The 25942-nt window shown below is 34.1% G+C and overlaps 5 protein-coding genes across 6 annotated transcripts; 3 read left to right on the top strand and 2 right to left on the bottom strand.

Moving 5' to 3' along the window:
* Nucleotides 1-640: 640 nt before the first annotated feature.
* LOC123272522 (uridine-cytidine kinase-like) lies at nt 641-1652 on the top strand. Its single transcript, XM_044739382.1, has one exon. It carries the CDS (start codon nt 763-765, stop codon nt 1573-1575), a length of 813 nt encoding a protein of 270 aa, XP_044595317.1. The 5' UTR covers nt 641-762; the 3' UTR covers nt 1576-1652.
* A 543-nt stretch (nt 1653-2195) lies between these two features.
* Nucleotides 2196-14869, bottom strand: LOC123272492 (venom metalloproteinase 3-like). Its single transcript, XM_044739339.1, has 11 exons — nt 14549-14869; nt 5291-5361; nt 5171-5231; nt 4636-4841; nt 4450-4545; nt 4183-4300; nt 3923-4128; nt 3699-3859; nt 3319-3486; nt 3104-3235; nt 2196-3022 (listed from the first exon to the last, which is right to left on the bottom strand). Exons 2-11 carry the CDS (start codon nt 5312-5314, stop codon nt 2293-2295), a joined length of 1902 nt encoding a protein of 633 aa, XP_044595274.1. The 5' UTR covers nt 5315-5361; nt 14549-14869; the 3' UTR covers nt 2196-2292.
* LOC123272528 lies at nt 10020-12800 on the top strand. The gene is made up of 2 exons (XM_044739389.1): nt 10020-10099; nt 12042-12800. Exons 1-2 carry the CDS (start codon nt 10052-10054, stop codon nt 12645-12647), a joined length of 654 nt encoding a protein of 217 aa, XP_044595324.1. The 5' UTR covers nt 10020-10051; the 3' UTR covers nt 12648-12800.
* Nucleotides 14870-14895: 26 nt separating the features above from the next.
* LOC123272472 (spectrin alpha chain) lies at nt 14896-23840 on the top strand. Of its 2 annotated transcripts, none has more exons than XM_044739259.1 (4): nt 14896-15005; nt 15125-15405; nt 16148-23125; nt 23577-23801. In XM_044739259.1, the coding sequence occupies exons 2-4, from the start codon at nt 15256-15258 to the stop codon at nt 23703-23705; spliced, it is 7257 nt and encodes a 2418-aa protein (XP_044595194.1). In that variant the 5' UTR covers nt 14896-15005; nt 15125-15255; the 3' UTR covers nt 23706-23801. The 2 variants fall into 2 exon arrangements, with proteins under 2 accessions (XP_044595194.1, XP_044595193.1); XM_044739258.1 differs by having other exon boundaries at nt 14947-15054; nt 23577-23840.
* Nucleotides 23841-23872: 32 nt separating this feature from the next.
* Nucleotides 23873-25920, bottom strand: LOC123272497 (WD repeat-containing protein 46). The gene is made up of 2 exons (XM_044739345.1): nt 25774-25920; nt 23873-25474 (listed from the first exon to the last, which is right to left on the bottom strand). The coding sequence occupies exons 1-2, from the start codon at nt 25787-25789 to the stop codon at nt 23922-23924; spliced, it is 1569 nt and encodes a 522-aa protein (XP_044595280.1). The 5' UTR covers nt 25790-25920; the 3' UTR covers nt 23873-23921.
* Between the last annotated feature and the right edge of the window lie 22 nt (nt 25921-25942).

Here is a 25942-nt window from a genome sequence, read left to right as displayed (position 1 = left end):
AAATATTTTTAAGACAAAAGAATTTTCTTAGCTCAAAAAAATTTTACTCAATATAATAATTCAATTGTATTAATTTTACATTGTTAATTTTCCGTCGAAATTTTACCGGACTAAAATTATAGTTTAAAAATTTCTTAAGAGTATTCCTGGTCAGTAGGTATTATCTCAAGTCTCTTACCAATAGAACATTATTATCGACGTTGTAGGTAATTAATATAGACTATTTTAAAAATTTTTCGATTATTAAGCCAAAGACAGTCATTGTACTTAGTCGTTAGCTACAGTCAATTAGTATTGGAATTCCAAGCTAGAAACCACGTGAAAATACGAGAATTCATACTGCCTACGATTTAATAGACAGTTCTGTCTATTAAAGTAAGTTAATAATAAATAAAAATAAAATTAGTAGACATTTGATAATTTTTAGAATTTTTCTTATTGAACAAATTACTGTAAAAATAATTGAAAGAAAAATTACATGTGCAGAAGAAATATATTCTTTTAATTATTATAATTCTTTTAATGTTATTATAATTTTATAAATAAAAAAATCGTCAAACGTCTATTGATTTCAGTATTACAATGATAATTGTCTTTTTAATTAACGAATTTATTAACAATTACTCCGATTTTGTAGAAGTTTTAGGTTATCGAGTGGCCATCACAGTAAATGTAAAATTCACCAGCAAGAGAAAGAATTAAAATCGCTGTGAAAATTACATCATCAAATAATTTAACTATATAATAATAGAGTTAGACGGAATGTCAAGGAAAATGTCCGGGATGAACGGCATTGAAGGCAAGACTCCCTTCCTGATCGGCGTCTCCGGAGGAACAGCCAGCGGGAAGACCACCGTCTGCAATCGTATTATGGAGAAGCTGGGGCAAGTAGATATGGACCAGACTGAGCGTAAAGTCGTCTGCATATCCCAGGACTCCTTCTACCGGAACCTTACTCCAGCGGAAATAATTCTAGCGGAGAAAGGTCAGTTTAACTTCGACCACCCCGAAGCTTTCGACAACGACCTCATTATCTCCACTCTCAAGGATATTCTCGCTGGAATCAAATGCCAAGTTCCGACTTATGATTATTGCACCCACAGCCGAGTTCAAGGCCAGTCGATAACTATTTACCCAGCAGATGTCGTATTATTTGAAGGAATCCTGGTATTTTACTTGGCCAAGATTCGGGATTTATTTCACATGAAATTATTTGTCGACACTGATTCCGACACCCGATTGGCACGTCGTGTTGCTCGAGACATTAAGGAAAGAGGCCGAGATCTGAGCTCCGTGTTGAACCAGTACATGAACAATGTGAAACCAGCGTTCGAGGAATTTGGTTTGCCAACCAAGAAGTTTGCGGATATTATAATTCCCCGCGGTGCTGATAACTCAGTCGCGATAGACCTTATCGTCCACCACATCTGGGATATTTTGGATTTGAAGAAAATGAATGGAGCTGAAATGACGCCGGCGTCTATACAGCATCCGTATCTTCACCGTAGGCGGATTTCTGAATCACCTGACACTATTAGCAGATCATTCATTTCTGATTTAAATGGTTTTCATTGATCTTTTTTTCTCGATGGAAATTCAAAAATATTTATATGTATTATATATTAATAAAAGAAATTGTTTGGATATAATATAATTTTTTAATATTTAATAGAGTTATTTGATTCTACTATATAATTTTATTAACAGTTTAAAAAATTATTGACTAGAGACTATTTATTTATTTTGCACCAAATAAATGTTTATTCATATAAATATTTCGACGTTCTAATTAGCAAATTGTCTAATTCCATTTTAGAGAATCTTCCATTTGTACGATAAAATAATTAGTAAAAAATTCATTATCTCTTTAAAAAATCATTCAATATCTATTAAAAGTACAATATTTTGGTTTGGATCATTCACATAATTTATAATTAAACAATTGCTACATCAAAATGTTAAAAAATCACCCTCTACAAAATAAGGAGTTAGACCAATTGCTAATTAGACCGTCGATTTGTCAAAAAACGGTACAATCTACTCCAATAACTTTACTGTGATATTTTTTTATGATGAATTCAATAATTTGCTTTTATGTTTATTATGAATTTTGATGATTTTGATGAGTTTATTTGTTGATTTAGTTGAAGAAACTGAATATGCTGGAACTAGAATTTTTTTTCGTAATTCAAGTATTTTTTGCAGTATGTGATTAAATTTTTATTTAAATCTAAAAAAGTTACAGACTTTTCATAATGTTGTAAAAAAGAAAATAAGTGAAAACAGACTATCTCAATCATTCATATTTCCGATATCACTTAGAGAAATATATATTGATGTATTGTTATGATAAATACGTATTACTTGATCAGAGTTTAATTGAAACGGGCGGATATATACTTTAAAATCATCAGACACAACGTAATTTTTATTAAGATCAATCACATCGTTCCCAGAAAAAAATTCATCCTCCATCATTTTGATATTTTGAGTAACCACTAATTTGTTATCCTCGTAAAACACTTCAATCAGTTTGTTAAAATCAAGGTCATGAGTTTTGATAGTTATTAAATCTTCGCTGTTTGCAGAAATATGCAAAGGAGGTAAAGTTGGAAGATTTTTTCTTCCACCAAGTTCTTCATCTGCATCTTGATAAACATGTATAGATTTATTTTGATAAAATATATTTATATTTTTCATCAAGTTGATAGACTTTAAATCGATGATTATTTTTTCATCATCAGGCACAATTCTAATGAAATTATATTGCCTTGAAACATTTCTTAACGTAGATAATGATTTTTTAATCAGTTGAATCACTATTTTATTATTTTCAAATGAAACTTCAATCGCTTTATTACTGTTAAATTCTTTTGGATCTATCAATTCTCTCATTTCCTTGCTTATAACCGCACGAAATTCCAACCATTTCCCATTTGGACTTCGAGTAATACCTTGTTCATCATCAATTAGCGGGTTTATGAAATTAGGTGTGTTGTACAGACATGAAAATTTTCTATTTCTGCAGTAAAGTAATTAATATTCACTACTTAATATATAGGTAAATTAAAACTATTTTTATTGAAATGTATCAACAACTTACCTGGAAATATTACGCAAAGTGTCAATTGAACATTTGGACCAATTTCTGCTAAGATTTTCCAAGTCTGTCGACATTATAGTATCAGGAAACACACAACTAATATCTACGTCCTCATTATGTTGAACGTTTAATCTAAATTTGGATGATATTGTCATAATTCATTATTATTAAAAAACACAATACCGTTTATTTACAAGTTGTATTAATTAACATACGAGTGAGCCAGTTCATGAACAGCAACATTTATGTCAGTAACATGATTACTTTCGTACATAACAATAGCTCGATTTAGTTCCTTTGTACTTGTGTCAATATGACAAGCACCTCCGAAGATTGATAGACCGTGAATGAACTCCGAATCATCACTATTATCATCTGGTTTTCTAGAAATTAATAAAAAACCATTTCATTTCAAGAGATTATAATTTTCAATTCGTTTTTTTTTTTTTGGTAATATTAATAAGCAGTTTGAAACAATTAAAATTGGAAACTGATGTGGAAATAATTAACTTATTGAAAGTAATTCAAAATTGCTTTCTATTTTTTAACTTGGTTTATTTAATTCTCTAAAACATAATTTATTTAACATACTTACGTCGTTAAAACGAAAAATATATCATAAGTATCTTGAGGAATAATATCTTGTCTACTGTACAAATATTTAGATACGGTAAGCGCCATTTCTTCGTAGCATACATAATTCTTTTTCTTATATTCATATTGATTTCCACTCATATAATGGATGACTTTTTCATCCTAAGTAATTTAAAAAATTAAATTAAACATACTTAGTTCTATATAAAAATTTAATTGAATTACTTGAGCAATCATAATCCCGGCGATACTTGTTTCTATTCTCGGATCTCTCAATGGACGAAATAGCAGATTGACGACATTCCAAAATGTCAATAAGTAAGGAAACAAATTTTGGTTTTCATTGTATTTAGCATACACTTGGTTATCAATTATCAACAGTAATTCCGGATAAACCACTTCGGAGATTGATTGCCAACTTTTGATCAAGGCTAAAATCAATTAACAATGTCGATATATTCTTTTTTATAGCTGCAAAAATTTACCTTCTGTAATATTATGGATTCTGTTATAAGCTCGCGCCAAATAGTAGCTTCCTTCAGAGTCAGGAAAATTTTCTGACACAGGTTCAATTGTATAAAGTTCACTTCCTACGTAACCAAACTAATTGACAAAAAAATCATTAATAATGTTACTAATATTAGTAGTAGCAATAATTAAAACATGGAAAGAAAATCTGTTTAAAGTTTAGCAAAAAAAGTAAAATTTTTTTTCTTCCATGTATCATTACATAATTTGAATAATTATTTTACTTGAATTCGTCTAGATCCGTCAGGATAAATTTTGACATAAATTGAAGTGAATTCTTTTTCGTCTTCATACAACTCCCATTGTTCTTCGCGAAATATCTGAATTTTAATATATATATATATTCTGAGAATAATTGATATTTAATCATTTATAAAAATTGGTAATTCAGAGTCATATATTAAACTTACATGTGTTTTCACTTTGATTCGTAAAAAATCATATTGAGTGTCTAAATAATAGACTGGAGTGTTAGATCCAACTAACAAATTTTTTGACGGTACAAGGTTCAAAATTACTGATTTACCAAAAATCATTATTGAAAGCAGAATTTTCGAGTCAATAGATCGTTTTCTTACATGCGGCCATTCGATTTTTGATACATCACATTTCTCTACTACAGTAAAACATTTTCAAAAACATTATGTGTTTTTTCAATATCATGTCCCTTATTAAGTGCCGATCCCATCTTTTTCTCGCGTTGCACTCACCGGCGAGAAACGGTACTATCCTTGTTGCACTCGTGATGATAAAGCTAATTGCAGTTTTATGTTTTTCTCTTAAACAAATGAGAATTTCGAAAAAAACGCTCAGCTATAAAATAGATAATTAAAAAATCTATTACGGAGCTGAGCGTTTTTTTCGAAAATCTTCTTTGTTTAGACGAGAAATGAAAAGCTGCAATCATAGGGACCGGCTCTTAAGAAATTTATGTTCGGATCTTACCTTGACACTCGTGATCAATAAATTGTTGTATTTGCTGATCTAGCGGTATCGAATTATTGAACTAATAAAATTAATATTAATGAATTTATGTTTACTCTTTTTTAAATAAGCAATACTTACTGATTTTGCCAAAACAAAAGCCATGGTATAGAAAAATATCCATGTCGTAGTGACTTTTGTACTGAAAGGACCTAAAAATAATTCCCAATAATTTTTATCAAAAACTCCGTTTATAAATTTTCAATAAATTAACAAACAAGAAGAGATCTTCAAATTTATTCAATATAAACCATACCCATATTACAGCCGTAATATTTTTTTTTAATTTTCCAAAGTTAATGAAAATTTTATAGAACAATACAAACAATCGAATTTTTTGTCACTGCTATCAGTTGACGATAAGCCCAAAATATCAACTAAGTATTTTTTATTAATGATTAAATTCGATGCGATAGCAGTAAAGATAAAATTTAATGAAATTTATCCGTAATTTAGAAATAAATAGAATTTAATTTGCGCCTCATATTTATTGTCATGATATATTTATGTGTCGTTTATGTATATTATATTCACTTTCAACCAATCAGAATGAGAATAAATATTTTCAGCCAATCACATCACGAATAAATTGGTTTCACATACATTTCATCTCAATTTTATTATGGGACTAGAATTTGAATTTGCGCGCGCAAGCGCGCGCCTGACTATAGCATTTGCATATATTTTCATGCTTATGATATATTCGACCAATCACGTTACGAATAGTTTGATACCCACATACATTTCATCTCAATTCTATATTAGGATTATGGGATCATAGAGTAGAAGCTAATATTTTTAAAATTTGGAGAATCTAACAATAGAGGTCGTATTGGGTATAGTCAATTTTCATTTGGGCTGACTGTTTTTATTTCTATGTAATAATATAAATTTATGTTAATCATTTTTTTCATGCTTGAAAAGTATCAATTTTTTCCATAATTATTAAGACGTAAAAGTTGCATTTCCAAAATTTTTATTAAATTACTTATTTCGGTGTCGTAATGTTCCATTATTGAATCGCAAAATATAAAACATTATTTTTTTGAAAAAAATTTTTTTCCAATTTTTGTCATCGAAGAGTTAAATCATCTTGAACATATCGGAATATTTAATGTATAAGTAAATAGTAGAGCTACTGAATAGAAAGCAACTCAATTTCTCTATAGTGCGAAGTTCAAAAGATATGTTTTGTCGTGGCTTACAACGACCGTTTTTTTTTAGGCAGTTCTTTTTTTTTAAATACATTTTTTTTTATATTTTATTTTATGGTTTACTTCGAATTTTATTTCAAAGCATAAAATTCGAGAAACATTTAACGAGAAAAACATTAAGTGTCTCGTCCGATCTCTCTAAAAATTTTTCCGACATTAGGATGTACTAAATGCTTTAAAAAGATTAAAATCCTAAGTACACAAATAAATGGGAGTTTTATTGCCCTTAGTTTCAATGGCATCACTGACAAAGTCTGGGAAAGTTTTTAGATTGGTTTAAATAACATAAACTTAGGAAAAAAAAAACCCTAAGTAAAATATAAAGTTCAAAAATAAAAAAAAAAAAGATTAGATAATAAATAATCTTAGAAATAAATAACAAATAACAATATTTCGAATAATAGTAAATAAAATAATAATAAATTAGAAATAATTTAAATAATTCTTTAAAGAAATAATAAATAAAATAATAATAAATTAGAAATAATTTAAATAATTGTTAAAGAAATAATTAATTAAATAAATCAATTAATTAATAAATAAATTAGTAATAACTATAAATAAAATAAAAGATTTAGTTAAATAAGGAACTATGTATTTGTGTGCATGTAAATGTGCTTACACCTACACCGATACATGGTTACACATGTAGTCTATAAGTTAGAGAAAGAGGGATAGTATACCCTCTGGGCCCAAAGAGGGGAGTTCAGGCGAGCATCTTCGGAAAACTCGAAAGAGAGGGTAAAAGCCGAGGAAAATAGGCCACTAATTGGTTACTGTTTTCCCCGAAATCATAATTTTTAAAACGCCCAAACTTCGAGGCCCGGAGATCCTCGCATGAACTCAGCCTCTTCGTCCTCCAGAACTCGTCAAGTGCGGATCACCGAAAATTCTTGTAAAATTCAGTGAATATGTTCACTTGAATTTAAAGTATATTTTAAAATAGAATCAGTGTTTGAGAATAATAGTTTACCGAAGTAGTTGAAGAATAAATAATATCAATCAGATCAATTCTGCGGTCACGTTAGGCGGAATTCAAGGTTTGAGAATTTATTTATTTAAAAATTACAGGTAAAATTCTGTAACACGACGAGCATTTAGAGAATAACGTAGAGCCAATTGATTAGTAAGAATCGATTGTATTTAAATTTAATTCAAAGATAGTTTATATCATTTAAATTTTGTCTAATTCAAGGTAGCTTTGTATCACTAAATTTTGTTTTTATATTAAAATAAATAGTTTAAATATTAACATTATATAATCATTACGACAGTATTATCTTTGCATCCCTTCTGAGTCCCGGTCTAGAGGCTTCGGCTTGGACCAAAAATAAATTATAAATAATTTACGTTCCAAATTTTGGACGTAACAGATAAAATATTGACTAATACCTAAAGGGAGATCAAAACTACTCCGTGTTGCCTTGAGAAAGTAACTTTCAAATACTTCCAAAGCCATAATGTATTCCTGATCCAAAGTAAACATTGGATAAATATAATTTGTAACAACAAAAGATCTTAACAATCTTTAGTTACGTTTTATTGTACTAGTAGAATGAAAGGTGTGAAGTTATAACAATGATGCTTTTCCACACCAGAATGACTTGCAGGTATATCTCGTTTCTTGAAAACTGAAAACGTCACTTTATCATATTTTACTATTCCAAAAGTCTTGCAGGGAGAAGTTCCTCACTTATTATAGTTGCCTGTTCAAAAATTTTCATTTTTTTTCCAACACATTGCTCTGACTTGAGTTACCACCAGGCCAATTATACTTATGAATTTCCACAGAATCGGAAGTGGGAGCAAAGAGGGAATGTTTATACGACTGCAATGCAAATTATTTCAAAATTGCGCCTTGAAAGGCTCATTATTCATTTTTGCTTTTATATCATGAAAATATCCCTTGAAAATATTTTTTATTAATAATATTGGGCAGACCGAATTATATTTCTACAATTCTAAACTCAAAAAAATAAAATTGTATTTTTTTAATCAATCAATTAAGATAAAAAGAATATTTTTTAGAACTTTTATTGTTTAAAACTTTTATATGTTTGGTAATCAAATAATAATAGTAATACTCGCCTATAATTATCAGAGTAGTCGAATTTTATCAGTAAAATAATAAAATAATAATAATAGGATTTTATTTGCATGACTAGTGTCTTTTACAAAGTTTTTACATAGCTTAAATAATATATTAAATATCTCTTTTACATTTCTTTTTTATTTTTCTCTTCTTTCTCTTTTAATTTTGCCCGTCGTCGTTGTGGTTGTCCATTTACACCAAACTCCGTGATCCTGCTGCTTTCCTCAGGATCTCTTCAATTTTTCTGAAGACCGTGCACACCCTCACATCTACCTCTCCCTTTAATATTTCTATCATTCTAACTTCCTTCATCTCACTCTCTACTTCTCTCCATTCATCTAGTATAGCTTTTTCCACATTATTCATCTCATTATATACCCCCTCGCATTTCAGCAGATGAAATATATCTTCCTCCTCCTTTTTACATATCCTACAACTCCAATCTCTGTAACCTTTTTTACCCGCTCTCCCGATGTTTCCACACCGTATTCTGGCCCACATTTCTTTGTCTTCACCTCTGATTTTATCTTTTTTCCAGTAGTAGTTCTGATCTTTCGCTATTTTTATTTTCTTATAAATTTTACAGTACGTTGAATTTTCTATTGCCTTCTCGTCCTCTTTTCTTCCTTTCTCCCTGATACGCTCTATCCCCTCATCTAGTTTTCTCTCTATTTCCTCTACTTCCTGCCCCATGTATATCATTTTTATCACTTCTTCGCACTCCATTTTTTCTAAAGCCTTCTTCACCGCCTTTCCTCATTTTGTTGGTTTTCCATTCAGTATACCTCTCACCTCTTCCTTCATCACAATCCTCGGCAATCTTCCTTCTTCCATTTTCATTATGTCTTTCAGGTATCTCACTGCTCTCTCTTTTAATGTTACTTCCATATCTTCCACTCCCATTTCTTCCCTCCATATATACCTCGGTGTATCTCTGCTCACCCCCAATACCATCTTACATAACCTTCTCTGTACTCTCATTATCTCCTCCGAATTTTCCCAGCCCCATACTTCTACTCCATACATTGCTACTGACTTTGCCACCGTATTCATCAAATACATCCTATCTCTGATACTATTCCTCCTACTTCTTTTTATTACCCCCCCCCCATACGGCATTAGTTGCCTTTTGTGCCTTTTGTTTTATCAGTAAAATTAAATAATAAATAACGTATCGTTATAATTTGATCAAATGTGTCAGAAATTTGACATAAAAATAAATTTAATTCAGTTTAAAAAAAAAAATTAGAATTAAAAAGAACAAAAATATTGTATCCTGTTTTTTGATCGATACGTATTATTAATTTAAAAATAAATTAATAAAATGTTCATACTTTCCAATATCGAAATTAATTATTTTAAAAATTTATTATTAATTAACTGTGGGTTTTTTTTATCTTAACATTTTGAAGGTCGATCATTAAATTCTTTGGTTTTTTCTACTAATTAAAAAAGCGATTATAAAAGAACTAGAATTTTTTATTGTTTTATCATACAAGTCTTCGAAGTAAACGAGTGAAGATAATTGAAGGAGCGATGGCTACTGTTAAACTTTCAGTTGTGATGGCAATCACTCTTAATATGGTGAGTTTTTTTTTTTTTTTTTTTTTTTTTCAATGTGATAATCTTAAAAATTCATTTTTTCGTTAGGAATTTTAAAATTGAAAATAAATTAATTTAATAAAATTTATTATTTTGAAAAAAATAATATTTTTACATTCACAATATTGGCTTTATAATGTTTTGTTTTTTCAAAAAAAAAAATAATCTTGCAAGACTTATTAAGAAGTAAGAAGAAATAACAGTTTTCAATAATTCTAATAAAAAAAAAATTATTCTGTAGATCTACTGTAATAATTTTGTTTTTGATGTGAAACATCTATAGGCTCACTTGTAAACCGAATTGTTGGCGTGGCATCGCTTGCCGTGGCGACGGGTCGCCACGCTATACTAAGGTATACATATATATATATATATATATATATATATATATATATATATATGCTATATATATATATATATATATATATTATATGTAGTAGAGTGTGCGGTGTGGCTTCTCACTCAGTTCGACGTTGTTGTTTACTACGGTACACTTATTTAATTTTGATGTGAAACATTTTTATTTTAATTTTTGACAATACAATATGTGTGATAGTGATAACTCAGAAGATCAAAGTGATCAACCTTGTGCAAAGATAGTGAAACTACACTATGGCATATTACCAAGTCATCAGTAAGTAGATCGTATTTTTCAAGTGTCCATAAATGTAATTATTATATTTTTATATTTAATTAATTATATTCATATTAATCATATTAGTAATTATATAAATTATATTAAGATTAATAATTATATAAATTATATTAATATTATCTTCAATTAATTATTTTTTTATTATTCATGAAGGAATTAATATGGAAAAATTTATTAATAAAATTTATATTTGCAAATCTTTAGTCATATATTGCAATAATTAACTAAGATTTGAGTTCATGAGTATATTGAAGCCACACTCAAAATTTTTTTTCTTTTTCTTGTGTATTTTAATATCATATTTTTTTAAATATTTCAGTTCCCAACAATCATCACAGGGATCACAAAATATTATTATTGAAACTGGACGCCACCCTGATCAGTTAAACACAAGGCATACTATCAATGTTGTGTAAGACTTTATTAATCGAATAGTACCAGACTATTTTAATTTTTATCTTAGATCTGGCCGCTGGAGTGGCCATTTACAAAAACAACAACACTTCACATGTTACTACACTCAACATGGATCTAGCAGTTCAAAATGCTACAGAAGTTCATGTTTCCCAAACATCTATTGGTGATATGTGTGCTTCACATGTTAAACTAGAAGACGGAAGTAAATTAATTATGATTGTTGTATACATTTCACCTAATAACAAAATGGATCATATAATTTCATTTTTACATGAAAGGTTATTTCCTTATAGTCAAAGAGGTTCAATAATTTTTAAAACGAATAAACATAAACTACCATTAATTTTAGCTGGAGATTTTAATGTAAATTTTGCAAGAACTGAATCAATGCCATTAATGACATTTCTTCAAAAAGAATTTCAATTGCAAATCAACAACATTCCAAGAGAATCTACTACCAAATATGGAACAACAATAGATGCTGTATTTGTGAGATATCTTGATAATGTTTCATCCAATACTTTTGTAACGTACTTTAGTTATCATCGACCAATCGTCACAGTAATACCGGCAGAGAAAACATCGAATATAACTATTACTGAAGTCACAGATGAAAATATTTAAATTGTGGCCACTTGATATTAATATCGAATTTTTATATCACATGTAAATAAATGTTTATTAAATAAAGTTACCATTTTCTGTAAGAAATTCGTAATACTTCATTTTTTCATTAGGCTATATTTAATTCCTGTAATAATATTATCTTTTATGCATATTACTTGTACACACACGATGTTTCACATCTGCCAGGCGTCCCATGACGGCTCACATTTTTTTTTTTGATTGCAGATCTATAATTTTGGTTGCGACGGATTCCCTACAGTCCAAAAAACAATCGACACAATACAAGCTCCCGCGGTTAATGATGAGTATTTTATTAACCAACACGGGATCGACTTATTTCAACTTTATTCCAATGAGCAACCGGGTTTTGAAATCCAGCAGAGGAGTCGCCGAGATACAACAAAAGAATCAAACTCCAATACAGAAACGGAAGAACATCATCAAGGCTCCAGTAAATTTGGAATCGGTATTGGGATCTTAGGCAAGCCAGTGGCATCATTCGAAACCAGCAAAAGTCATTTAAACAACAAGTGGTCGTCAGTTAATCATACCAGCAGAGCAACGTCTTCTTCGCGCTTCTTAGGTTTCGGTAAGGAGCAGCACGATACCAATACGGAGGAAGAAACAAAAAAAGAATCGGAAAACGACGAGTCAAAAGAGTCTGGTGTAAAATTCGGTTTGTTTGGATTTGAATCTGCAAAGATTGGCACTCGTCACAGCAGTTCTTCTCATGATTTTATGAGAAATCATCAAGGCTTTGATCATAAGAAAATTACTTTCACCACAGAAAAAAGCTTATTGGGGAATATAATGCCATGTTGCTCGTTATAATTTACAGGTGATCTTTATTGATGATGAAAAAATCTCGTTTGAACGACAAAATTTTCATGCAAGTGATTAAAAATCGGCTTACTTATATTATGGCTATGAATATGAATATATGTACAACTGTTAAATGAAATAAACAGCAATTATCTTAAAATTTTGAATTAAAAAAATTTCTACGAAATCTGAAATTATTTAACGATATAATGCGAAGCATTAGAGAATGCTTTACTATTGAAAAATTTTTTATTATACTTAAGTTTAGGTAGAAAGACCAATTAATAAAAGGAGTCCATAATTGTAATTATTTTATTTTAAGATATATTGAATTATTTTTAAGATTCAACAAATTTTAGATGTATTTTAAACAATTTTAAGAATCAACAAATTGAAAAAAAATTATTGTTAGTGGAAAGTAATTTGTTACTACAAAAAATTAAGTTTACTCGAGTTTCTTATAAACTTTTTGCCTCTTATATTGTCTAATAATTGGTGCTTCTATCCTATTAAATAATTATTTTTAATAAAATTTTTGAATCAAAATTTTATGAAAATGAAGTTAGCCGACATTTCAAAATTTTTAAAAATTTTTTATTGAAAAAATTTCAATTAAACATTTAAAAAAAATAATTTCACATGTAAAAAACTATAAGTGCAATTTTTTATAAGTATCTTTTTAGTTGTAATTTAATTAATAAAAAAAATTAAAAATTTTTAGACGTCTGCTAACTTCAGTGTCATAAAATTTTAGACATAAATTAAAGAAATACTATGACAGAAATTCTTATTTAAAATAGTTTACTAGACAAATGGCGATTAATATATCAAGAAAATAATTATATGAAAAATATGAGCCAGATAAAAATTATTTATTATCAAATATAAAAAAAATTCTTTTTGATTTCAATATTTGTTACTTATTTAAAATTTAAACTTTTTAAAATATAGTGTCACTATATTATTTTGAAGAAGTAATTACTAATTTTATTAATATAAACTACTCATAATATGAAAATAAAAAATTTCCACTTGTTGCTATTAAAAATTTATTTATAATTTAAAAAAATCGGAAAATTATAAGATAGAAATATTAATTAGAAAATTCTAGAATTTTAAATTTTCGCGCGTAAAGTACTTTTAAATTCTATTGGTCAAACTATTCTTTCTCCTTCTCCCGAACATATAGGGATTGAGAAAGATGACCTTGACGCTACCTGCCAAGAAAAATGTAAAACAAAGCGGTGGCAACTAGTATACAAAATACAATAACATATTTGTTAAATTAATTATTTTTTTAATTTAATTAAAATAATTTTTTATAATATCTTCTTCAAAAGTATCATCAAGTTTATCTATTCCACTGAAAATTAAAAAAAAAATTAAATTCTAGACTTTGAAACTTTTTACGATACTGAATCAAAAGACATCTTACAACTTTTCAGATTTTTATAACAATTAAATTATTATTAAAACATTTTGTAAAAGAATTCCACATGTGGAAATTTAAAAAACTTATTTGTACAAATTTTCAAAAGTATTTTTTTTTATGATAATTGATTTGTTATAAAAATTTAAAAAATTATCAAATGTCAGCTGATTTCAGTGTCATTTTTTTAATGAAAATTAAATTAGCCTACATCTGAAAATTTTTATAATTTTCTTTATTAAAAAAATCATTACAAAAAAATCAAAATAAAAAATTTCACATGTCGAAGATTTAAAAAATTATACGTGCAATTTTTTAAAAGTATTTTTTTACTTGCAATTTAATTGTTGAAAAAAATGCAAAAATTGTTGAACGTCGGCTAATTTTAGTATGATATCTTTTTACCAAGTTTATATTTAATTATAACTTTCGTCAATTAACGAATATTAAAAATAATTTAAAAAAAACTTCATCAACCAACATCAATTTTTATACTGTAAATATCGGAAACTTTGGTTTGAGTGACAACTGAGCAGGTTATGGTTGAATGTTTATTTGAATCTTCTGTTTCTACACCATTCAAAACGTGTCCTGACTTGAATAATTTTTTTCCTTTTATGTCATTTTGACCCCTAATATGGGTATTTTTGACGGACAAAAACCCGAATTTAATTATTTTTTTCATTATTTATTTCAACTAATACTATTTATTACACTGTTTACATCACTATGCTTTACATTTTTAACACCAGGGCGCTCTACTTTCAGCAGTAGTGCTGCCTCTACAGTTCTTTCTCAATCCCTATACTCTTACCTTTAAATAAGTTCAAGAGATGTGTTTGGATGTGTTGGTGAGGAAATTGAGTGGTGGCGTGAGCATCAGCGTTAAATTTATCAGTGACTCACGGTAAATGATCGAAGATTGTCGTGTATTAGGAGTAAGTCTCTTAAATAATTAAACAACAGTTGGATAAATTCCCAATAATTGTAACTTGAAATCTTTAAATTTTTTTGTGTGCTATAAAATAATTAATTAATAATTTGTTAATATTTTCAGAAGTGATACGAGCGATTGCGCAGATTAAAACTGTGTATTGATTACCGTTAAATACCGAGAGCAAGTTTGTAGCCACACCCGGCGGCCATTTTGGGCTAATCCCGTTGTTCGGGTTCATAATAACCGCTAAAATGGACCAAATAACTCCCAAGGAAGTGAGGATCCTCGAGAATCCGGAGGATATCCAGGAGAGGCGTGAACAAGTGCTTGGACGATATTCCAATTTTAAATCCGAAGCACGCAGCAAACGTGACAAGCTTGAGGACTCCCGACGTTTTCAGGTACGTCATTTTTAATTCATTAATCGTCACTAATTAATTTGTCCTACTTTTTTTTATTGTATTTAAGATAAGTGACAGATAGTTGATAATTTTTGTCATTGATATTTCAATAATTTGTAGTTATTTATTATTTTATTTATTTGGAGCAAGTATTTGGAAAGAATGTGCATAACAGAAAGACATCTGATAATTTTTATTGACATAAAAATCAATTTTACAATTTGAAAAATTTATTAAAATGCATCTGTATATTTTCATTTTTATAAATGATTAAAAAAAAAAAACTTTAAATGTTTCATTCGGAAAAAATAAATATTTTGTAACAAAAAATTAATCAAGTCTAATCAATGCACATAAGTCAAATGGAGTGCAATGACGTTTCATAAATATAAAACAAACTTAAGATGATTTGTTTTATAATTAAATAAATAAAAATTTTTCGATATATTTTAAAAATTATTTTTCAATAAAATAAATTATCAAAATTTTCATATGTCGGCTAATTTAATTTTTATTTTAAATTTAATAAAATCTAAATAAGTAATTTAATACAGACATTTGATGCTTTTTTTTAATAAATCAGCTAATAAAAAAATTCCACAGGTAGAAATAAAAATTTGAGTAATAATTTATTTTTTAACAAAAATAAAAAATTATTTTGTCCCCTAATTTACAATAATTACAACTTAATTTTAATTTTAAACATGAATAATATTTAATAAATTAATTTATATTTACACAGTATTTTAAACGTGATGCGGACGAACTCGAAGGTTGGATCTACGAAAAGCTGCAAGCAGCATCCGATGAAAACTACAAGGACCCAACGAACTTGCAAGCAAAAATCCAGAAGCACCAAGCATTCGAAGCTGAAGTGGCTGCTCACTCAAACGCAATTGTCTTGCTGGACAATACCGGTTCCGAGATGATAGCCCAGCACCACTTCTCCAGCGACTTGATCCGCAAGCGTCTCGAAGAATTGCACCGTCTTTGGGAACTCTTGCTCTCCAGACTAGCCGACAAGGGATTAAAACTCCAACAAGCCCTAGTCCTCGTACAATTCATCCGTCATTGCGACGAAGTTATGTTCTGGATCAAAGACAAGGAAGCTTTCGTGACCACCGACGAGTTTGGCCACGACCTCGAGCACGTGGAGGTTCTCCAGAGGAAATTTGACGAATTCCAGAAGGACGTCGCTAGCCAGGAGTACAGAGTTACAGAAGTAAACGAGCTGGCTGAGAAGCTGCTGCTGGACGGCCACCCAGAGCGCGACACAATCTTGAGCAGAAAGGAAGAACTAAACGAGTCTTGGCAAAGATTAAAGCAGCTTGCGATTCTCAGGCAAGAAAAACTCTTCGGAGCTCACGAGATCCAGCGTTTTAACCGGGACGCTGATGAAACAATGACCTGGATCGCGGAGAAAGACGTAGTTCTGTCTTCAGACGACTTCGGCCGGGACCTCGCGAGTGTCCAAACCCTCCAACGCAAGCACGAAGGAATAGAACGTGATCTAGCAGCTCTGGAGGACAAAGTTTCAACTCTGGGAGCCGAAGCTGATCGACTGGCAGGAATTCATCAAGTAGATCACTCTCAGCAGATCCAAGCGAAGCGCGCAGAGATTATCCAGTCTTGGGAGAGCTTGACAGCTAAAGCTAAAGAACGTCGCTTGAAACTAGACGAGTCTTACTACCTCCACCGCTTCCTAGCAGACTACCGGGACCTCGTTTCCTGGATGAACGACATGCGAGCTATTATTTCTGCAGACGAGCTAGCCAAGGACGTAGCTGGAGCCGAGGCTCTTCTGGAACGTCATCAAGAGCATAAGGGCGAGATAGATGCCAGAGCTGACAGCTTTGACGCGGCTACTCTTGCTGGGAACCAGCTTCTGGAGCGCAAGCACTACGCTGCTGAAGAAGTTGCTCGTAAATTGACTTCTCTCGCAGAAGACAAATCATCTTTGCTGACTCTCTGGGAAAAAAGGAGGATTTTATATGAGCAGTGTATGGATTTACAACTATTCTATCGCGACACCGAGCAAGCTGATGCTTGGATGGCCAAGCAGGAGGCTTTCCTCGCGAATGAAGATCTTGGAGACTCGCTGGACAGTGTTGAAGCTTTGATCAAAAAGCACGAGGACTTTGACAAGTCTTTGGCAGCGCAGGAGGAAAAAATCAAGGCACTAGATGAGTTTGCTGGGAAATTAATCGAAGGTGAACACTATGCGGCAGATGATGTTGCTCAGCGTCGTCAGCTTCTGTTGGAGCGTCGCGCTGTTTTGCTTGAAAAGTCAGCTCAAAGACGACGTAGGCTTGAAGATGCTTACAAGCTTCAGCAGTTTGAACGTGACTGCGATGAAACTAAAGGGTGGGTTAATGAAAAATTGAAGTTTGCTACTGATGACAGTTACCTTGATCCTACAAACTTGAACGGCAAGGTTCAGAAGCACCAGAACTTCGAGCAAGAGCTCAATGCTAATAAAACTAGGATGGAAGAAATGGTTTCTACTGGACAACAGTTAATTGACAGCGACCACTACGCCAGCGACCGTATTCGCGCGAGGACTGATGAAATTGTCACACTCTGGGAGAGTCTTACTAAAGCATCGGAGAAGAAAGGAACTAAATTACAAGAAGCTTCGCAGCAACAGCAGTTCAATCGCACTGTTGAAGATATCGAGCTCTGGCTGTCGGAAGTCGAGGGTCAATTGATGTCCGAAGACTACGGCAAGGATCTTACGAGTGTTCAGAATTTACAGAAGAAACACGCTTTGTTGGAGGCTGATGTTGGGTCCCATGCTGATAGAATTGAAAGCATTTCCCAAGCCGCTGAACAGTTTGTCAGCACTGGACACTTTGACGCGGATAATATTCGCGCAAAGCAGCAGCAACTTCAGGGCCGATATTCGGCGCTTCAAAGGCCGATGAGCATCCGCAAGCAAAGATTGTTGGACTCTTTGCAGGTCCAGCAACTGTTCCGCGATATTGAAGATGAAGAAGCTTGGATTCGCGAAAAAGAACCTGTTGCTGCAAGTACTAATCGTGGAAGAGATTTGATTGGTGTGCAGAATTTGCAGAAGAAACACCAGGCAGTTCTGGCGGAAATAAACAACCACGAGCCCAGAGTAGCTGCTGTTTGCCAAGCTGGTTCAAGAATGCTTCAGGATGGTCACTTTGCTGCGGATGAAATCAGCCAACGTTTAGCTGCGCTTGATGAACACTGGGGACAACTCAAGGAGAAAGCAAGACAGCGCAAGGTTGATCTGGATGATTCGCTTCAAGCGCATCAGTACTTTGCAGATGCCAATGAAGCTGAGTCTTGGATGAAGGAGAAACGTCCGATTGTTCTGAACTCAGACTACGGAAAGGATGAAGACAGTTCGGAAGCTTTGTTGAAGAAACATGAAGCGCTTGTAAGTGATTTGGAAGCTTTTGCGAGCACTATTGCGGCTCTGAGAGAGCAAGCTGCTGCTTGTCGGCAACAAGAGACCCCCACGGTGGAAATTGCGGGTAAAGAATGCGTCGTTGCGCTTTATGATTACGCTGAGAAGTCTCCAAGAGAAGTATCAATGAAAAAGGGAGACACTTTGACGCTGTTGAACTCTAACAATAAAGATTGGTGGAAGGTTGAGGTCAATGACAGACAAGGCTTTGTTCCCGCTGCTTATGTTAAGCGGGTTGAACCTGAAGCAGGCTTGAGCACTTCTCAGCAGAACTTGGCGCGCGAGCAGAGTTCTATTGCTGCTAGACAAGCTCAAATTCAGGCTCAGTACGATGACTTGCTTCAGTTGGCTCGCGAGCGCCAGAATAAGTTAAATGAAACGGCTAAAGCGTACGTTTTGGTTCGTGAAGCAGCTGAGCTCGCTACCTGGATCAAAGACAAGGAAAACCACGCCCAGGTTCAGGATGTTGGTGAAGATTTGGAGCAAGTTGAAGTTATGCAGAAGAAGTTTGATGATTTCCAGGCTGACTTGAAGGCCAATGAGGTTAGACTGGCTGAGATGAATGAAATCGCCGTGCAGTTGATGAGTCTTGGACAAACTGAGGCAGCTTTGAAGATTCATACGCAGATTCAGGACTTGAATGAGAAATGGACAAGTTTGCAGACGCTTACTGCTGAGAGGGCGAGTCAATTGGGCTCGGCTCATGAAGTCCAGCGTTTCCATCGCGATGTTGATGAAACTAAGGACTGGATCCGGGAGAAAGACGCTGCGTTGAATAATGATGATTTAGGAAAGGATTTGCGCAGTGTTCAGGCTCTGCAGCGCAAGCACGAGGGCCTTGAAAGAGACTTGGCGGCTTTGGGAGACAAAATTAAGCAGCTGGATGAAACTGCTAATAGGCTGATGCAATCCCATCCTGATACTGCTGAACAAACTTATTCCAAGCAGAAGGAAATTAATGAAGAGTGGACTCAGCTTACTGCTAAGGCCAATTCTCGCAAAGAAAAGCTGCTTGATTCTTACGACCTTCAGAGATTCCTCAGCGACTACCGGGATCTTATGGCTTGGATTAATTCCATGATGGGCTTGGTCGCTTCTGAGGAACTGGCCTCTGATGTAACTGGAGCTGAAGCTCTTCTAGAGCGTCATCAAGAACACAGAACTGAAATTGATGCAAGAGCAGGAACATTCCAAGCTTTCGAGTTGTTCGGCCAGCAGCTTTTGCAGTCAAGTCACTATGCCAGCATTGAGATTCAGGAGAAGCTTGAATCTATGGCTGAGGCAAGACAAGAGTTGGAGAAAGCCTGGATCCAGAGACGCATGCAACTGGACCAGAATCTTGAGCTTCAATTGTTCTGTCGTGACTGCGAGCAAGCTGAGAACTGGATGAGTGCTCGGGAAGCTTTTCTCAGCACCGCTGACGCAGTTGACAGCAGTGACAATGTTGAAGCGTTGATTAAGAAACACGAGGACTTTGACAAGGCTATCAATGCTCATGAAGAAAAAATTGCTGCGTTGCAAACTCTTGCTGATCAACTAATCGCTGCTGAGCACTACGCTGCTAAGCCTATTGACGATCGTCGTTGCCAGGTGTTGGATCGCTGGCGACACCTTAAAGATGCTTTGATTGAAAAGAGATCCAAGCTAGGAGAGTCGCAGACTCTTCAGCAATTTTCAAGAGACGCTGATGAAATGGAGAACTGGATTGCCGAGAAACTTCAGCTAGCTACGGAAGAAAACTACAAGGACCCAGCGAACATCCAGTCCAAGCACCAGAAGCACCAAGCTTTTGAAGCTGAATTAGCTGCTAATGCTGATAGGATTCAGTCAGTTCTAGCAATGGGAGGAAATCTTATTGAAAAGCACCAGTGTGCTGGCTCTGAAGACGCTGTGCAGAAGCGGTTGGCTTCCATTGCTGACCAATGGGAGTACTTGACCCAGAAGACCACTGAGAAGTCTCTGAAACTCAAGGAAGCTAACAAGCAGCGCACTTACATCGCAGCTGTAAAAGATCTTGATTTCTGGCTTGGAGAAGTTGAGAGTTTGCTTACTTCTGAAGATGCTGGTAAGGATCTTGCGTCTGTTCAGAATCTGATGAAGAAGCACCAGCTTGTAGAAGCTGACATTCAGGCCCATGAAGAAAGAATCAAAGACATGAACGGACAAGCTGATTCGCTGATTGAAAGCGGACAATTTGACGCGGCTGGTATTCAAGAAAAGCGACAGAGTATCAACGAACGGTACGAAAGAATCAGAAACTTGGCAGCTCATCGCCAAGCTCGTCTTAATGAAGCTAACACGCTGCATCAATTCTTCCGCGATATTGCTGATGAAGAGTCCTGGATCAAGGAGAAGAAACTGCTGGTCGGCTCTGACGATTACGGCCGCGATTTGACCGGAGTTCAGAATCTTAAAAAGAAGCACAAGAGGTTGGAAGCTGAGTTGGCTAGCCACGAACCAGCCATCCAAGCTGTCCAAGAAGCCGGAGAGAAACTGATGGATGTTTCTAACTTGGGAGTCCCGGAAATAGAGCAGCGTTTGAAGCTTCTTAATCAAGCCTGGGCTGAGCTGAAACAACTGGCAGCGACTCGCGGGCAGAAGCTTGATGAATCATTGACTTATCAGCAATTCCTGGCGAAGGTTGAAGAAGAGGAAGCTTGGATTACTGAGAAACAGCAGCTGTTGTCTGTTGAAGACTACGGAGACACTATGGCTGCCGTTCAGGGGCTGTTGAAGAAGCACGACGCCTTTGAAACTGACTTTGCTGCACATGGAGAACGCTGCAAGGAAACTTGCGACGCTGGAGAAGCTCTTATCAAGGCTGGTAATCATCGCGCGGATGCTATTGGCCAGCGTTGCAACCAATTGAGGAACAAACTTGAACAGCTTGGTGGTCTGGCTGCTAAACGCAAGACCAGGCTTAATGACAACTCGGCTTACTTGCAGTTCATGTGGAAGGCAGATGTCGTCGAGTCCTGGATCGCTGACAAGGAGACTCATGTTCGTTCCGAGGAATTTGGACGGGACTTGTCAACAGTCCAGACTTTGCTGACCAAGCAGGAGACTTTTGACGCGGGACTGCATGCGTTTGAGCATGAAGGTATCCAGAATATCACGACTTTGAAGGAGAGACTCGTTGATTCTGGTCATGATCAAGCTGCTAGTATTCAGAAGCGCCACGCTGATGTTATCACTCGCTGGCAGAAATTACTTGCAGATTCTGACGCGCGTAAACAACGTTTGCTTCGCATGCAGGAGCAGTTCCGTCAGATCGAAGAATTGTATCTGACTTTCGCAAAGAAGGCTTCAGCTTTCAACTCCTGGTTTGAAAATGCCGAGGAAGATTTGACTGATCCCGTGCGCTGTAACAGCATTGAAGAAATCCGCGCACTCAGAGAAGCTCACGCGCAATTCCAGGCCAGTCTTTCGTCGGCTGAAGCGGACTTCCAGGCTCTGGCTGCACTGGACAGGCAGATCAAGAGCTTCAACGTTGGTCCTAACCCGTACACCTGGTTCACGATGGAAGCTCTTGAAGACACCTGGCGTAATTTGCAGAAGATCATCAAGGAGCGAGATGTTGAGCTTGCTAAGGAAGCCACGCGTCAAGAGGAGAATGATAAACTGAGGAAAGAGTTTGCTAAGCATGCTAATGCATTCCACCAGTGGCTGGCTGAGACCAGGACCTCGATGATGGAGGGCTCAGGATCGCTGGAGCAGCAGCTGGAAGCTACTAAAAGGAAGACTCAGGAGGTTCGGGCTCGCAGGCAAGATCTCAAGAAGATTGAGGACCTTGGAGCTACTCTCGAGGAACATTTGATCCTTGACAATCGTTATACTGAGCACAGTACTGTGGGGTTGGCTCAGCAGTGGGATCAACTGGACCAGCTGGGAATGAGAATGCAGCACAATTTGGAGCAGCAGATACAAGCGAGAAACCAGTCTGGGGTGTCTGAAGACGCGCTTAAGGAGTTCTCGATGATGTTCAAGCACTTTGACAAGGACAAGAGTGGACGGTTGAATCATCAAGAGTTCAAGTCTTGCTTAAGAGCTCTTGGGTATGATTTGCCGATGGTGGAAGAGGGCCAGCCTGATCCTGAGTTTGAGAATATTCTGGATATTGTTGATCCTAACCGAGATGGATACGTTTCTTTGCAAGAGTACATGGCGTTTATGATTAGTAAGGAAACTGAGAATGTTCAAAGCTCGGAGGAAATCGAGAACGCTTTCCGGGCTATTACTGCTGCAGATCGGCCGTATGTCACCAAAGAGGAACTTTATGCTGTAAGTAGTCTTGAAATTTTTTTAATTATTGCTAAAAATATTGTTAATTTTTTGTTTTTGAAAAAATTTGATAGTAAAAAAATTTTTTACTTATTAAATTAAAAAAATTTTTTTAAGGATTTATTAATCAGTATATTAAATTAAATTAATTCTGATGGTATTTAACAAAAATAATTTTTATGACAATTGTAATATGGATCGTTGTTATTTTTTTTTTTTTTTGCTAAAAATATTGTTAATTTTTATTTTAAAGAATTTGATATTAAAAAAAATTTTTTTTTTATTAAATTAAAAATTTTTCTTAAGGATTAATTCATCAGTATATTAAATTAAATTAATTCTGATGGTATTTAACAAAAACAATTTTTATGACAATTGTAATATTGAAAACAATTGACTTTTGATTTGACCTTAATAATTATAATTAATTTTTTTTTTTTTTTTTTTTCAGAACCTCACTAAAGAGATGGCTGATTACTGCGTAGCCCGCATGAAACCATACGTTGATCCGAAAACCGAACGACCAATAACAGCAGCTCTAGATTACATCGACTTTACTCGCACGCTTTTCCAAAATTAATTATTAAAATCAAATATATATTCAATTTAATTAACAACATTACCTATTGTTAACAATTATTATACTCTTATATGACAATTATTATTTTTTAATAGAGCACTGTTATTCGAAAAATATAATAAATATTGCTTCAAGTTAAAAAATATATAATAAAAATCAAAACAATCTAAACTTTTAAAAAATTTTATTCCACAATTATCCATTATATACAAAAATTTATTTAGGTAAAAACCTATTAAGAGCCTGTCCATAATTTTTCTGCACTTTCTTCTCAACTTTAGTTTTCTTAATCGTGGGCAAACTTTCAATCTCCTTGCGTTTCTCTAGTTCCTTGAGAATCTTTTTAGTCTTGACGACTTTGGCAGTGCCTCCCTTTCCTTTAGCCTTAGTCTTCCGGGGCTTGAAATCAATATCCTTGGGCTTGACAAACGGCAGCTTGTTCTTGGCGTCAATTTTTTCCTTCAACTTTGAAACATCAACTTCAGCAATAGCTTCCGGATTAAGAGTAATAAATTCCGGCTGAATTTTATCAAGCAGACTCTTGACCTCTCTTTCGTTTCTCTGAGACTTAGTTTGGAAGGGATTGACCTCCAGAGCGTCAAAGTTCGCCTCTGCAGAGCCGGGTACTAAAAGAGAAGTGAACTTTTTCTCGCTGCCGACACCAAGGACGTCCTCGAACGGGCAGAATTGCATTCCTGACACATTCCAAGAGGATCTGTGGCTTAAATAACGTTTCATATCAGCGCCGCTTTCCTTGAAGACTTCAACAACGTTGCCAGTGGACACAGCGAGCATTCCTTTTTGACTGTAGGCTAAATTGTCCGCTGGAGACCTCAGCATGATGTTGTGAACCGGACCAGTGAGCTGACGCGCGTCCCAGATTTTTAGCGAGCGATCTGGACAACTAGTCGCCATGTAAGTCCCGTAAGGATGGACAGTGCAAGCACTGATGGCCTGTCTGTGGCAAAGCATTCGCACTAAAGGCTCTTGGAGATTCGGCGACCACATCGACACCACTCCCTTGGAGTTCCCAACTAATAGGAGCGCGTTTATCGGGTTCTGGGTCATCACTCGGATCTTGCCGACTTGAGTATTGTAACGCTTCAATAATTCTCCAGTGGACACGTCGACCCAGGCTAGATTACCATCACTGGACCCGCTGCAAAGAAGGAAGTGATACGGCAAAAATTCCAGCTTAGTTGCTCTGTTCATCCTCTTCAAACAATGAATTTCTATTCCTTGATTGTCGTACACGTAGACCCACTCTTTCTGAGCCACTGCAAACATTGTTTCCTGGTGGAACCAAGTTACATCGTGCACGGACTCCATGACGTTCATTTCGCATGATAGTTTCTTCGTGACCCAGTCGAAAGCGGCAACGTGACCCATCTTACCACCCAGCAGTAAATGCCTGCCGTTCCGAGTGTACTTCGGGTAATAGGGACCGAAGGCTAGGTCTAGGTCGAAATACTTCGCCGCGGAAGTTATATCGACGTTAGCCGCGATCTCTGTCTGTCGGAACTGAGTGGTAGTCTCTCCCGCATCTGTCTCAAGGTATCCTCCGGATTCTGTTAGAAGCAACTCGGCTCTTGCAGTGTCCTCGAGTGTCTTCTCAATCAGTTTTTCCCGTTTTTTTAAACGAGCTATGTTGTACTTGTTTTTTATCTTGGTTTTACTGCGGCGCACTTCCACTCCGGTTCCTCGGTGATATTTTTTTAGGACTTCTTTGTCTACTGGAGCTCTGCCTGGGTATTTTCCTTCGCGCATTTCTGTTGGATTTTATTTATTAGATAATATTCAATTTTAATAATGAAAATTAATCTAAAGAAAAATATTGGAGATTTATTTTTATTAATGAAGGTTGAAAGTTAAAAATAATTTTTGATTTTAAAATAGTATGAAACTTTATTGGTTTATCTTAAACAAAGAATTGAAACTAAAGAATTAAAAAAATTATAAATTATTTTTTATTTATTTTGATTTAGATTAATTAAAAATTGAAAATTGTTAAATGTCTTTCAGTAACTAACTATCATAAGATAGTTATTTTAATAATAAATTTACTTACTTTTTTTCTCAGCCATTTTAATTATTTGTTTTTATTTAATAAATTTAATATTAATTTTAAACAATGTTATTCCTTATTATTACAATTACAATAAATAAAAACGTGTGTCAATTTCACAGGTTAAGTTTTCAAGCATTTTCAAGTGTAACCAGTTTTCTATGAGATAATA

This window comes from Cotesia glomerata, linkage group LG10 (assembly GCF_020080835.1).
Source record: "Cotesia glomerata isolate CgM1 linkage group LG10, MPM_Cglom_v2.3, whole genome shotgun sequence".
In the NCBI taxonomy this organism is placed as follows: Eukaryota; Metazoa; Arthropoda; class Insecta; order Hymenoptera; family Braconidae; genus Cotesia; species Cotesia glomerata.
Note: the sequence above shows the minus strand (reverse complement) of the source record. Positions and strands in the feature narration are given on the sequence as shown.

Bases quoted from the DNA above. Each gene is read 5' to 3' on its own strand.
- LOC123272528 (XM_044739389.1), top strand. From the start codon at position 10,052: ATGGCTACTGTTAAACTTTCAGTTGTGATGGCAATCACTCTTAATATG. The intron at 10,100-12,041 runs GTGAGTTTTTTT...TTTTGATTGCAG, and splicing joins TGGCAATCACTCTTAATATG to ATCTATAATTTTGGTTGCGA.
- LOC123272472 (XM_044739258.1), top strand. From the start codon at position 15,256: ATGGACCAAATAACTCCCAAGGAAGTGAGGATCCTCGAGAATCCGGAG. The intron at 15,406-16,147 runs GTACGTCATTTT...ATATTTACACAG, and splicing joins AGGACTCCCGACGTTTTCAG to TATTTTAAACGTGATGCGGA. The intron at 23,126-23,576 runs GTAAGTAGTCTT...TTTTTTTTTCAG, and splicing joins CCAAAGAGGAACTTTATGCT to AACCTCACTAAAGAGATGGC.
- LOC123272492 (XM_044739339.1), bottom strand. From the start codon at position 5,314: ATGGCTTTTGTTTTGGCAAAATCA. The intron at 5,232-5,290 runs GTAAGTATTGCT...TAATTTTATTAG, and splicing joins CTTTTGTTTTGGCAAAATCA to TTCAATAATTCGATACCGCT. The intron at 3,860-3,922 runs GTAATTCAATTA...TAAATTACTTAG, and splicing joins CCGGGATTATGATTGCTCAA to GATGAAAAAGTCATCCATTA.
- LOC123272522 (XM_044739382.1), top strand. From the start codon at position 763: ATGTCAAGGAAAATGTCCGGGATGAACGGCATTGAAGGCAAGACTCCC.